At 36.2% G+C, this 15644-nt stretch overlaps 1 protein-coding gene across 1 annotated transcript in view; it reads right to left on the bottom strand.

Moving 5' to 3' along the window:
• The window catches only part of LOC128550517 (solute carrier family 15 member 2-like), a 70085-nt gene that overhangs the window by 34329 nt on the left and 20112 nt on the right, over nt 1-15644 (bottom strand). Inside the window, exons 3-9 of the mRNA XM_053529723.1 lie at nt 10138-10193; nt 9222-9297; nt 7967-8108; nt 7399-7476; nt 6976-7075; nt 1486-1576; nt 49-126 (exon numbers count right to left, since the gene is read on the bottom strand). Coding sequence (XP_053385698.1) covers nt 49-126; nt 1486-1576; nt 6976-7075; nt 7399-7476; nt 7967-8108; nt 9222-9297; nt 10138-10193 — 621 coding nt within the window. The remainder of the gene's footprint in view (nt 1-48; nt 127-1485; nt 1577-6975; nt 7076-7398; nt 7477-7966; nt 8109-9221; nt 9298-10137; nt 10194-15644) is intronic.

Genomic DNA, 15644 nt, shown 5'->3' on the forward strand with positions numbered 1-15644 from the left:
ATCCACTGAAGAATATGGCCAATACATTAAATAAGAATATTTACATACCCAAAGAGAGGAGCATGAGTACAGCCGGCACACTAAATGCTAGGACGTAACAATCATTACCAAAACATTGCACATCAGCTGAAAGTTATACAAAAACATACAGTTTGATACGTAACCATTCAAGTAACTTTTCAGTCCAGACAGCAAATACAAATGTCTGCTGAGTCTTTCATTAAAATTCTAAGTGGAACAGTACTTTTAAAGGTGGTCAATCACATTTAAACAACATTTAATGACATTTTTCACTTTTTGTATATTCTGGTTGAGAATTATTTAAGGAACAAAAAGACCGATTACATAGAGTTAGATTCCTATTTGAAATGTATATTTTATTATTTTTATAAAATTTTGTAATTACTCCCCTTTAATATGAAAGTATATAAAAAGCTGGGTATTTCTTTTTATTTCGATACAATGTCTAGTTTTTCATTTGCATTTGATAGACATATCAACTACCAAAATGCAAGATTACAAGCTGTGTGTAGCTTCTGAATTCATTTATTTCCAATCTATCTTGGTTGCGCAACCAAGATAGGCAAAGGGAGGTAATAATAATTTTTCAAACTTGCGTTTCTAATGAATTCCATCTAAATACATAATTTTTAATGCAAATATTTTACAAATATATTACAATATGTCTAATATTTATACATTTCCTTAGGCAAAGTATGTTAATCAAATTTATACTTCTGATAAAATAACTCTATCTTGGTTGGGCAACCAGGATAGGAAAATGAAATTTTAAAAATACCTCCAGTGAAAATCTAATTTGTATTAAGTGTTTAGTGAACATAAATGAGTGTAAATGATCAGATGCTAAAGTTTCGAACAAATCCGTTACATGGCCAAAATCTGATTATCCACCTTTAACACATGCAAAGCATAAAAACAAAATAGAAATTTACTAAATTTTGTTTCTTTGTGACGGGAATTCTGTAAACTTTCCAGTAAAATTTCAGTGATGTAAAATCCATACATTACTACCAAGAGCTGTTAAATGCCCATCTTTCCACTAATACAAACAACTGATGTTTGTTTTGTTTTGGGTTTAATGCCGTTTTTCAACAGTATTTCAGTCATGTAACAGCGGGCAGTTAACCTAACCTGTGTTCCTGGATTCTGTACCAGTACAAACCTGTTCTCCGCAAGTAACTGCCAACTTCCCCACATGAATCAGAGGTGGAGGACTAATGATTTCAGACACAATGTTGTTTATCAAATAGTCACGGAGAACATACGCCCCGCCCGAGGATCGAACTCGCGACCCCGCGATCCGTAGACCAACACTACCTACTGAGCTAACCGGGCAGACAAACAACTGAAACAACTGAAGTAAAGATGCCAATGGGAAAATATATTGTACAATTTAAAACTTCAAAGTCAAAATGTCATGCAGGGCATACAAAGTTATAACAATAAAATAAACTGATTATGTACCTCTAAGTATTGGTGTGAGAAAAGTGGAGATCATGCTGCCAAGGTTGATCATGAAGTAAAATGCTGAGAAAAAGGAGTTTTGCCATTTTTCCTGTAAATCAATAATCAAAATATTGTAAATTTATTTCAGAAATAGCTAGATCTCTCATTAAAAGAGTATTAATAACCCCAGACACAACTTTCAGGCCTTCCAAAGAAGTAGGAGGTCCCTACACAAAAAAGTTGGAAAACACAGGTTTGTGGACAAAAAAGTAGGAAAAGTAGGAGGTCATTCACATAAAATTTGCAATGCTTACCTTAATAGCTGTTAATACTACACCTACACCAGGCCCAGTCCCAGAAATATTTGACTGGGGGGCACCAGTCTAGAATGTCACCATCAAGGTGCATAGTGAGCGCTGTGAGCAGGTAGGTATTTGCCTTTGCCCATGTTAGGGGGTCAGGGGGTCAGGGGATTCTCCCCCTGACACCTTTTTTGAAATACAGGTATGAAATGGTGGCATCTGGTGCATATATATTGGTGGCTGTACTCCCCTCCTTTTACAGGGGTTAGGGGCTCTACCCCTAAGAATTTTCGAAATACAGGCAAGTAATGGTGACCTCTGGAGAATTTTTAGGTCTAAATTTTGAGCCCCCTTGGCCTGGCCCTGAACCCGGGCCTGTACACTGACAACCAAATGATGACCCCAGATGTCTTGACTGGCAGCTTCTGTGCTTGAATCAGTGTGCTCATATGGTTTGTTAAGATTATAGGTACCTTGATATGAGACAATGTATTGCAGGAGGCACCAAATGGCTCCAGAAACTGCCAACAACTCATCAAGATTCCACCATCTGCAAATATAACTACTGAAAATGCTGTTTTTTTCTTCTGTTTATGTCAAGCAAAATATTAGGAGAAGTAGGAGGTTTCCATCAAAAATTAGGAAAAAGTAGGAAAAAGTAGGAACGCCGGAACGCCTGATTACTTTCAGGGTTGCCACTTAGATGAGAAAATGAAATTCCTTGATTTCTCCCTGACTAAATCATACTTTTCACTGACCAATACCACATTTTTTTCAACCTCTTCCTCCCTAACAGCTGTCCAATCCATCCTGTTATATTCATTTTGGGTTGCAAAGCCTTTCAGTCTTCAAAATTCCCAAGTTAACATAAAAACGAAATTGAGTCATACACATTTAAATTATGTTTAGACACAATTACACCAAAATGTGTTTGGAAATACTTATAAATACTGCTTGAAGACTGTCATAGCCACTGACATTTTAAACATCAACCCATAATTTCATTTTTCCCTGACTTTTCCTTGACCTTTCTAAAATTTAATTTTTCAATGACCATTTTCATGATTTCCCAGACAATTCACTGACCTTGAAAAAAATCATTTTTCCCTGACTTTTCAAGTGTAGTGGCAACCCTGATTTTGATATAGGAAAGTACATGTTGTGATCATGAACTCTGATCTTCATATGTGACCATAAGTATAGACCTAGTTTGTGCAATCTGCATAATCTTGATGAGCTTAACGACTGAAGCTAGTTTTATGAAAATCCTTCCAGTGTTTTTTAAAAGAAGATATAGAGTGGACATTAACTTAAGCTATTTGTTATTTGCTCTCCAACTCTGACCTTGACCCTGGACCTAGTGACCCAGGTCATTTGCTCTGCACATCACACTGATGAGGTAAACAAATGATGCTACTTTTATAAAATTTTCCAACAATAAAAATAATAATAAATAAATTAATAAAGATGATACAGAGTGGACAGGAAGTTAAAGCTACAGTCGAACTTAGGTGGCTCGAACTCGAGGGTCCCGTGGAAATTAGTTCGAGTTTTCCGTTGTTCGAGTCATCCAAATGGCGGCCATTTTGAATCTGGGAATTCGAGGGCATGATGTGTTACAAACCTTACATTGTAATATATTGTCATATTGTACCTAAATGTGTGTATGATACGATGATGAACAAGAGGACCATGATGGTCCTGAATCGCTCACCTCTTCCCACATGACCCAGTTTTGAGTATGACGTCGTTTTTTCTATTATTTGACATAGTGACCTAGTTTTTGAGCTCATGTGACCCAGTTTTGAACCTGACCTAGATATTATCAAGATAAAAATTCTGACCAATTTTCATGAAGATCCATTGAAAAATATGGTCTCTAGAGAGGTCACAAGGTTTTTCTATTATTTGACCTATTGACCTAGTTTTCAAAGGTACGTGACCCTGTTTTGAACTTTACCTAGATATCAAGGTGAACATTCTCACTAATTTTCATGAAGATCTCATGAAAAATATGGCCTCTAGAGAGGTCACAAGGTTTTTCTATTTTTATACCTACTGGCCTAGTTTTTGACCGTACGTGACCCAGTTTCGAAATTGACCTAGATATCATCAAGGTGAACATTCAGATCAATTTTCATGAAGATCCATTGAAAAATATGGCCTCTAGAGAGGTCAAAAGATTTTTCTAATTTTAGACCTACTGACCTAGATTTTGACCGCAGTTGACCCAGTTTCAAACCTGACCTAGATATCATCAAGATGAAAATTCAGACCAACTTTCATACAGATCCCATGAAAAGTATGGCCTCTAGAGAGGTCACAAGGTTTTTTTATTATTTGACCTACTGACCTAGTTTTTTACGGCACGTGACCCAGTTTCAAACTTGACCTAGATATCATCAAGGTGAACATTCTGACCAATTTTCATGAAGTTCCATTCAAGGGTATGGCCTCTAGAGAGGTCACAAGGTTTTTCTATTTCAAGACCTACTGACCTAGTTTTTGATCGCAGTTGACCCAGTTTCAAACTTGACCTATATATCATCAAGATAAACATTCAGACCAACTTTCATACAGATCCCATGAAAAATATGGCCTCTAGAGAGGTCACAACGTTTTTTCATTATTTGACTTACTGACCTACTTTTTGATGGCACGTGACCCACTTTCGAACTTGACTTAGATATCATCAAGATGAACATTCTGACCAACTTTCATACAGATCCCATGAAAAATATGGCCTTTAGAGAGGTTTCTATTTTTAGACCTACTGACCTAGTTTTTGACCGCACATGACCCTGTTTCGAACTTGACCTAGATATCATCAAGATGAACATTCAGACCAACTTTCATATAGATCCCATGAAAAATATGGCCTCTAGAGAGGTCACAAGGTTTTTCTATTATTTGACCTACTGACCTAGTTTTTGACAGCACGTGACCCACTTTCGAACTTGACCTAGATATCATCAAGATGAACATTCAGACCAACTTTCATACAGATCCCATGAAAAATATGGCCTTTAGAGAGGTCACAAGGTTTTTCTATTATTTGACCTACTGACCTAGTTTTTGATGGCACGTGACCCACTTTCAAACTTCACCTAGATATCATCAAGGTGAACATTCTGACCAATTTTCATGAAGATCTCATGAAATATATGGCCTCTAGAGAGGTCACAAGGTTTTTCTATTTTTAGACCTACTGACCTAGGTTTTGACCGCACGTGACCCAGTTTCAAACTTGACCTAGATATCATCAAGATGAACATTCAGACCAACTTTCATACAGATCCCATGAAAAATATGGCCTTTAGAGAGGTCACAAGGATTTTCTATTATTTGATCTTCTGACCTATTTTTTGAAGGCACGTGACCCACTTTCGAACTTGACCTAGATATCATCAAGATGAACATTCAGACCAACTTTCATACAGATCCCATGAAAAATATGGCCTCTAGAGAGGTCACAAGGTTTTTCTATTATTTGACCTACTGACCTAGTTTTTGACGGCACGTGACCCACTTTCGAACTTGACCTAGATATCATCAAGGTGAACATTCTGACCAATTTTCATGAAGATCTCATGAAATATATGGCCTCTAGAGAGGTCACAAGGTTTTTCTATTTTTAGACCTACTGACCTAGTTTTTGACGGCACGTGACCCAGTTTCTAACTTGACCTAGATATCATCAAGATGAACATTCAGACCAACTTTCATACAGATCCCATGAAAAATATGGCCTTTAGAGAGGTCACAAGGTTTTTCTATTATTTGACCTACTGACCTAGTTTTTGATGGCACGTGACCCAGTTTCGAACTTGACCTAGATATCATCAAGGTGAACGTTCTGACCAATTTTCATGAAGATCTTGTGAAATATATGGCCTCTAGAGAGGTCACAAGGTTTTTCTATTTTTAGACCTACTGACCTAGTTTTTGACGGCACGTGACCCAGTTTCGAACTTGACCTAGATATCATCAAGGTGAACATTCTGACCAACTTTCATAAAGATCTCATGAAAAATGTGACCTCTAGAGTGGTCACAAGCAAAAGTTTACGGACTGACGCACGCACGCACGCACGGACGGACGACGCGCGATCACAAAAGCTCACCTTGTCACTTTGTGACAGGTGAGCTAATAAAAAACGAACGCTGAAATATGCTTTATTATTAATTTTCAAACATGACATAGATACGAAAAAAAAAAACACATATAAAACACTGATATGATTATAAGAATTTGGTGAAGACAACATCAAATGAAAACCTTTATGAATCATAGTCCAGTACAAATATTATCAAATATATTGCTTTCAAGTAGCCGACTTGGATATGCCCCCATTTCCGGGTCCTTTTCTAAGTTGTTCAGCCATGCTAAAGCAGTACGAAAGTTGACATCGGATCTCCCGTTCATATGCAGAAATAATAAAGACAGCCATTGCTCAATTATTTTAAATAATTCTATTCGTATAAATCAAAGCCCATTGAAGCATTGCAGTGAACGAAAGTCATTTTATTTAATTTGTATGTCGTATACCGACGCTAACTACATAAGCGTGTGAAAATTACGCACGCACCGGTTAAAGGGGAAGCTTGGCGCATGTCAGGCAGAGGTGTGAACAACTTTGTAAACACAAGCCATTCCGGCGACAAATTGTCTGTTCGACTGAATAGGTGTACTTATCACTGTATTTAAGCCGAGGGGACCACTAAATGAGTTCGAGAGTTCAAATTTTCGAAGTTGGAGCGATGCGAGGTAGAACTATATAGAATAAAGAAGGAATAAATTCGGGACCGGGAGAAGAGTTCGAGCGATCCCGGGGGTTCGAAAGATCCGAGTTCGAGCCATTGAAGTTCAACTGTATTTGACCTTTGACCTACAAATGTAAGCTTGACACTGGAACTGGGTTATGTGCTTTGCACATCATCTTGACGAGTTTAACAACTGGTATCAGTTTATTGAAAATCTTTCCAGTATTTATGTAAAGATGATATGGAGGGGATGCAGATTGTGGACAAGTCAACAGATAGAAATCCGTAACTCAAATCTGGCCCCATATACTTTGTATCTGGGGTTTAAAAATACTTCTCCATTGTAAAAAAGTTAAATTGTAATTTCCACATCCAAATTCTGCTATAAATGAAGACTGAAATACAATAAAGCGCATTTTGTAAATCACTTTCAGCGAACTTACCTGCCCAGGTAAGAACTGATCAGCACCAAATGGAGCAACAGATGCCTTGATTCCCCCTGTACCAACTCCTATAAGGAACAAACCTACAGCTGGTCCATACCTATGGACAGATGTTTTTATATACAATTTAGTGTCTGATTTGTAAATATATATGAAAATATCATGTATCAAGAAATGGAAAATAATGGTGTAAAATCCATACTCGTGCTCAACCTTTGGTCTGGAAAGAGGATAACCTTACACAAGCAGGTGGACATGATAAAAATGCAACTAAAATAATATTACCAATGTATTATTCAAATTCTGGATATTATACAAAAAGTTCAAACAAAACTTACGATATTCTGAAGTACATTTTTGTGTCATTGTATTAGCTTGCAAAGCTTCTTAACAAATTTTCAAAGATCAAGTACTAAAGCTTACCATTCAGGAGGGGGTAATGCTGTCAGTGACAGGACAAGACTTCCAACAAAGTACACACAAGACAGGTATAAAATAGTCCTGGAAATAGGAACCATGACAACAGTTATGTATTATTTCTAAACTAAATGGAACCAGATATATATGTACTTCTGCATTTGTAAACTGAAAACAAGGTTACGATGAATGAAATATTATTCCTCCCTAAGAAAAATATTATATTAATCTGTATTTTGATTTATCTTTCATTCGGTGAACAGAACACCCACAATGCATATTGTAACTGTATTGTGTTGTTTATTCTATTGAATCATCCTATTTAACAGTTTCTTAAAACATTACCTGGCCACACAACCTCAAGTAGCAGATCTGATAACTACTACAGTCACAAATGCATCTCCTGATAAAACAAAAGTAGAACTGTCTTCCAAAGGAAGAGGACTGAACATTGACTTAAATATACAGAACATGTGCTTTCCAGTCAAGCTATAAAACTGATTTTAAGTGCTGCTGGTGCTTTTCGATGTGACAGCACAGAAGTATGTCTCTTTGACGTAGAAACTGACAATACCTGTATCTACCAAGGTATCCATCAGCAATAACAGCTCCCATCAATGGCATAGCATAGCACATCATAGAAAATGCATGGAAGATTGATGTGGCTTGATTCTCTTCAAATGACAACCATCTTGTGAGGTACAGAACCAAAATTGCTGCAAAATATATCGTAAATCACGTTTTATGGATATATGAGCCACGCCATGAGAAAACCAACATAGTGGCTTTGCGACCAGTCTGGTCAGGATCCATGCTGTTCTCTAACTGTTTCTCTAATTGCGATAAGCTTTGAAAGCGAACAACATGGATCCTGACTAGACTGCGTGGATGCGCAAGCTGGTCTGGATCCATGCTGCTCGCAAAGCCACTATGTTGGTTTTCTTATGGTGCGGCTCATATACCCTTTCACATGTATAACAAGCAGTACGAACATCCAAATAATATCAAGATGAATGGCTGTACTTACTGTCTTTTATGTTGAACAAGCTAAGCTCCTTGGTAAGTCTAGTGCTATAGTGCCAAAAAGATTCATTTTCAAGCAAGTTTTAAATTCAAGGTATCAGTAAAACACATCACAGAATGAGGAACAATTAAATTGATCTAATGATAAACAGTGACTATTATACTAGTCTGGTATTTGTATCACATCAAGTTGGTTTTATTACTTCTAGGATCATCCGAGTCTGAAGGACAAGGATGATAGGAAAAGTAAAACTAATGAGATGCAAGACAAAACGTCCAGACAAATAAACTACTAGTGTGAATTTTGTATTATTACAAACCTCTTATAAAATCTTGTGTCATCGCTGCCCGTGTTTTCTGAATCTGTATCACCCTATTTGGTTGGTATGACACTGATGATACTTTTTGTCCTGCTATTTTCAATTTGGTTCTAACATCCAAATGAATAGTGTGATACAGATTCAGAAAAAAAATGTGTTGATACTGATTCATGATGTATTAACATGCTTGATAAAGCCTGCATTTTTACTGGAAAATGTACAGATAGGTATATGAAATATTTCATCCCTATTAATGACTCTGTTACAATTTTCTTCATTGCGCATTACTTAACCTACAGCATACTGTGGTTCACAGCAGAAGCTCTAAATTTTGCTGACTTGGAATGCCTTAATGTTTTAAGCACAGCAGCAATAGTCACTACACTAGTTTAAAGCCATCCTCTCACCACCTGAAGAACTGATTGTTAACGGTTTGGGGGAAAATGGACTAAAATTCCAATGCAGCCTGGACATTAAAGCTCTTACCTCGCATCCCATAGTAGGAGAAACGTTCACAGAATTCATTTGACAAAATGAAAAATACTGAGTATGGATACTTTTTCTGAAATAAAAAAGATACAATGTAGTAGTAATGTATACCAGTATATAAGTAATTCCTTTTCTAACTTGTTTGTCTGATCATGATAATTAGTGTCACTCAATTAATGGGTTACCATCTGAGTTAATGCTATTTGAGTTAATTGTATATATTTCAGCAAATTGCTTTATTATTTAAAGATTATATTTCATGTGTTTTTACCAATATTCATTATACATATTTGATTGCATGTGTTCTGGAATTATTTAGTATTCACTGTACTATTTAACTGATTGTATGTTACTAATCTATAATGTAAACCTTTGTGTGTCATTGTAAACAAACTATTGTTGAATATTTCATCACCTGTTCATAATGTATATTATATTAAGACGCCCGCATGGAAAATTGGGAAACAAAATGTGTAGCCACACTTAATAAAGTCTTTACTTACTTACTACTTACTTCTATTTCAGCAAAGTTTGCACATGTTTTGAATAGCTAAGAACCCTGTTATTCAACCAACATTTTTCATAACTTCTGAGTTATTGTAAATGGACAATACTGTCGTCAGTGACAAAGTTAAAATACCTGATGTTTGAGCTGAACTACATGTGTGTAATGCAAGCATCTGAATTGTTGGAAATATTTGCAAAGCTGCCTTTTTTCATGAGAATTCCATTTCTAATTTTTAAGACTAATCACCTTAAAGATAAACTGTAAAATTTCCAACAACTAATGCTTCATATTAGAGCAAGTTTAGTGTTTAATCAAGAAGTGGCTGTCTTTTCCTAGGCACCCATCCTGCTTAAACAAAAAGGTAATATATAAAAGGCACCTAGGTTACTTGATATTTCAACATACCTTTGATTTTGTCTTGCCTTTCTGCTTGTCTATCAGATCTGTTTCTGAATCAGTCTCTGCAATGAAAAAAAATGAAACAAATTTATTTATTATTAAAATTAATAGTCAATGAGTCAAAGGTCACAGAACTTTTTTATTAACTCCCTGAGGTCGTGCAATATACCAACAGATTAACGACTAATCAGGTATACTATCACTGGCAGGTTCAAGAGCGAAATTGATAAAGTGTACATGCATGCATACAAATCAAAGGCCTGAAGGGCCTGAGTCGGCTAATGATTGATGTACTGACAGTATAGTCTACCAGTTTCAGTTTGTTTTTAGTTTTTTTTCTTAAAATTTCATAACACAGCTCGATATTTACCCAAAATATTATATCCGGATACGATTACACTTTTCTCCAGTTTCAACAATATATTTTACAAATTGTGATGATACGAAGACATTTAGCAGCAATTGGCATTATCTGACATTGAAGTTTACGGTTAAATTACATCTTATTTAAATCTTTTCATAAAAAAGTTGTTTCGTTTCGTGAAAGCAGCCAAACATAGACGATCTACTTTCGATTTCAAAAACTACAAGAAAATACAATTTAATGTTTCGCCGATTTGTTTATTTCTCGAAAAATAAGAATTAAAATCATTTTTAATATCAGTAGTAACTAAACAAACAGTAAGAGCTTCTTCTTCCGATAATTTATCCGTTTACTGACTGCAAAATTCAACCCACGCAAAGTTTATAGAAATCATACGATGCGTGTTTACGTTCAATGTGGGAGAATTAAGGCTGATCGGCTGTGTTACCTAACGCATCCAGACGATTCAGATTTTGTTTTTAAAAAAGCATTGTGTGCGTTTCTGTAATTTTATATACGTTTTTATACGCTTAGAAATTATTAGACATGCGTATTTGCATTATTTCTATACGTAATTTACGCTAATACGCATCTTATCTGGAGACCTGTGGAACTATTTTTTGTTTTTCGCTGGATGTTACCCAAGCTTTGTAAGCCTGCGCAATTCTTAAAATGCACATTTATGCTTAATGAGTTACATTCGAGTATTGCACAATTACAAGTCATAAATATGACAGATTACATCGTATATTGGTCATAGCAAAGGGAATTGACACAACTTAACTTCATTCATGCAGTGAACTGTTTGAAGTTTGAGAAATCTAATGGAACTACATCTCTTCACGTGTTATTCGGTCCATTTAGAGAATCGCTGAACAGCAAGGACTCGTCAAAAGGCTTTCAGCCTTTAGCCGACTCAAAAATTAACACGTATGCAAGATCAGACATACTGTTTAATTCAGCTTGATAAACTTAGTTTATGCAACATGTTAAACAATATTTTGGTTATTTTAAGGCAACAAAATAATAATACCAAATGTTAATACAACATGAAACACAGTAATTTGTTTTCACCTTGGTATGTTATATTCCAATAGTAGTGACTGCAATGTTTTTGTAAGGATTGTATGCAAATATAATGGTAAGATCACAAGCTGTAAAATGACCTTTGACCCCCAAATGTGACCTTGACCTTTGAGAATTGGACCTGAGGTTTGCACCCAACACTCAACCCAGTAAACACCTGACGTCGTACCAACGTTGGTTAGACGCTGGATTTTGGTCGCGACGTCGGCGACCTGAATCCAACGTCTAACCAACGTCATAACCACGACGTCTAATAGACGTCAGACTTAGGCGTCTAGGAGACGTTGGAATTAGGTTGGATAGAAAGTCTGTTTAAATGTTTTCATTTATGAAATTAACTGGTGCAATTTTGCTAGTATAGTTTAAAGATAGTTATGCCTGAACATGCGCTTATAAATAATACTTCATTTGCACATCAAACATTATCATTAATTATGTTACAAAATCGCATGAGATTGTCTATTTTCTTAAACGTATTTCTTTTTAACCAATTTAAAACTGTTCTGGAAAAAATTGCATTCTATACACATGTATAAATTATTCTAAATTCACCTAAGGATCTTCTTCTACACATATTGTTTATTAGTCATGCCTTCGCGAGATAAGCCTGCATCGGTTTACACAAGTCTTCCGGTAATTTGATATTTGTGGGATAAGATAAAGCAAGTTTATAAATACTTTACACAAAGGGATCCGCAACGTGAGTAGCAGATTTTTAAAAATTGTACTGTGTTTAATAGTTATTCTTTTTAATGTTACGTATTCTTTCAAAGATTGATGCATTATGTTTATTACTTTAAAAATCAATTGCGTTTAACATAAAACTTCATTACATTTTATGAGGCTATAGAGATTTCTTTTAGAATTTAAAATAAACATGTTTGTTTTGCACATAGCAATTATGTTCTTAAGTAATAGCTCTAGCATACTTGTATCAGTTTTCAAATTTTATGAAATGATGAAACTGTCAAATTTTATACATTTCAGATGGGAATTTTAGCGGAGTTGAAGAATCATGTAGACATGACTAAACTTGAAACTTTCAGTTATCTGGATTACCTTTTTTGAATTTATGACTTATGTCGCTATCATGTAAAATAAAGATGATAAAATAGATGTGTTGATTACTTGTTTGATTGCAAATTCTGTTGAAAATTTGGTCAGATTTGGTTGGAAAGTGGTTAGAGTTTGGTTGGAAAATGGTCGGATTGCGACGTCTAGCCAACGTCGGGATCCGACGTCTAAACGGTTTGCAAATCCAACCAAAATCAGACGTTAATCCGACGTCGGGGTCCGACTTCTATACGACGTCTAACCGACGTCAAATGCCTACTGGGAATGATCTCATTAAGGTAAACATTTATGCCAAGTAAGGAAAAGATCATTTAGACTGTTCCATGCATAGCAAAGTTATAAAGTTATACCCAGGGCAAGATCTGAAATGATCTTTGACCTCCAAGTGTGATCTTGACCTTTGAGACGGGGACCTGCAGGTTTTAGTGCAACACTGTCTCACTGAGGTAAACATGTAGGCCAAATATAAACAAGACTGCTTCAAAGTCATTGTTCCAACGTCATTGTCAACAAAATTGGATGGATGCACTTACGTGCATACACCAGACAGCCATTTTGGTGACTGTGCTGAGCTCACCCAAAATAGGCCCAGATATTTTGGCAACATTTGTTAAAATTCACTCACTTACAGCTATATTCACTTTTCCATGAAATAAAACCTTTTAAAAGAATATGCCTACAATACCTACCCTATATTTGGGGTCAAGTAAACTTTGGTCGAGAGGGCTAAGACGTACGCTTTCCTACAGAGGTGAAGGCCCCTGGTTCGACTCCCACTGCGGTGTGCCCTTGGGCAAGGCATTTTATCACGATTGCCTCAGTCGGCCCAGCTGTAAATGGGTACCAGCAAATTGCTGAGGGTAAGGTATAAATGGTTTTAACTGTTCTTAATATAGGGTCCAGAGTTCTGCCGAGGTTTTCAGCATAATGGGCCCATGGCCCATCTACCCTGAAAACATGGGGCCATTCTGAAACTTTTGGGGCCATTCAAATTTTACATTTAAAAAAACTTTACTTTTCTTATGCTTTATACACAAAGTTCATGTCATTAATACTCTTTTTCCTTATAACTTAATCATGACGCATACTTAACAAACAAGTTCTTAAGATGCTCTGTTTGTCAGAAGTTTTACACTACTTTTTCACCATTGTTTTCAGTTTACTCAAATTACTGGACTTGGTGAGGTCGGATCACTCTGTGATTCTGAGGTTGTTCTTAAATGTTCAGCGCTATCTATAGTTGAATCGTCGCTTTTGTTCAATTTATCATTGTTATTTGTATGTTTCCCCGGTCAGGGTTTTTTTTTACGACTGGGGGAAGGGGCCCCAGCCTGTCATTGGGGGAATGGGGGAAGAAAATAGTGCGCGACGAGCAGTTTTGGGGGATTTTTTTCACTTGGAGGGGGGGGGAGGGGAATTTACAATTATGCAGGGTTTCCGCTGCAATTCGCCAATGGCGAAAAAAAATAAAAGCTTGGCGAAAAATATATTTCCTGTAAATGTATTTTTTATAATGTGTATTTCTCTGTCTTAAGTACCATCTATCTTGCCTAAAAAATCAATATTACCCGTGGGCGTTTCCGTTCATGATACACAATACACAGCGTGTCACCAAGCGAGGGATTAGCGATTCGGCATCAATACACAAAGCTGCCACGTGCCTCTCGATCTTTGACTTTAATTTAAACATGTATGCGATAAACCAATGACAGCTTTAAATGTAGAACGCGTGACGTATTTTATCCGCAAAATTATTAAGCTCCGCCTTTACTGATTAAAGTAATATGGCGCGGTAGAGTCATGTTTCACGGACTGAATTAAAAGACATTGACAGCTGATTTATACGTTTTAACAAGCGGACTCACGAAAGTAGTGTCAAAGTAGCCATTTCTAAGTTATATTTTGTAGCAAAACTTCGGAATGAACGACTGACTGGACATCCACGATAAATTCCAATATTTTTTAATATTAATCATGATCGTAGATTGATTTTGGCAAATTCCAATGAAAAACTGCGATAAACAAGCAGAAACCAATGGTAAAAATTAACTCTGGCCATAGAAAATAAGTTATAAATTTTCATTTTTTAAATAATGCTAGTCTTGATTGCCTTTTTTTCGTTTGTCACACATTTTCGCGACCCAATTTCCGATTAATTTTGGTCATTCAGAGAAGACCTACCTATGCAAATGTATTTTTAATTTTTGTTGAGAAGTAGATCTACCCTGCTATTTTGGCAAAGAAATAATAATAATATTTTCTCAAAATTTAGACCAAGAAACACACCAATGGCCACCATTCCATACCTGTATTTTATAATTTTTTCCAGGGGGAAAACCCTCTAACACCCCCACTCATAAAGAGGGTACAAACCCCTCCTTTACCTCAAAATTTTGGACCTTAAAATGCACCAAAGGCCACCATTTCATGCCTGTATTTCAAAATGTCCCAGGGGGGAAAGCCCCCCCCCCCCCATCAAAAGGGTACTTAACCTCTCCATTATCTCAAAATTTTGAACATAAAAATGCACCAGAGGCCTTCATTGCATACCTGTATTTCAAAAATTTCCAAGTGGAGAGGCCCCTACACCCCCCCCACCATCCCCCAATAAGAGTTTTACAATCAAATAATGAAAAAACTGTAAAAATAACAAACTGTTGCAACATGTACAGTGTGTTGGAGAATACACTCACTGAACGCCCCCTCCCTCTATGTGTTGTTGACTTCGATATTTTGTGGTGTAAAAAAAATTGGGGCCAGTGGAAACCCTGATTATGCATAATAAACACTTAAAACTAAGTTTTTATTACATATTCCTGCAACTTTTAGCAAATATACACACTGTCACTTAGCAGTAGATGGACTTGCACTAATGTTCACTTATCATTGTAACAAGGTGGGTGGGGAGAGTTGAAATGCTCAATTTAGCCCTATACAAGAAAGAAATCATTGAATATTTGAAGGTCACATGTTTTTATTCACAAAAAAT

The sequence above is a fragment of the Mercenaria mercenaria genome, chromosome 18, assembly GCF_021730395.1.
Source record: "Mercenaria mercenaria strain notata chromosome 18, MADL_Memer_1, whole genome shotgun sequence".
Classification (NCBI taxonomy): Eukaryota; Metazoa; Mollusca; class Bivalvia; order Venerida; family Veneridae; genus Mercenaria; species Mercenaria mercenaria.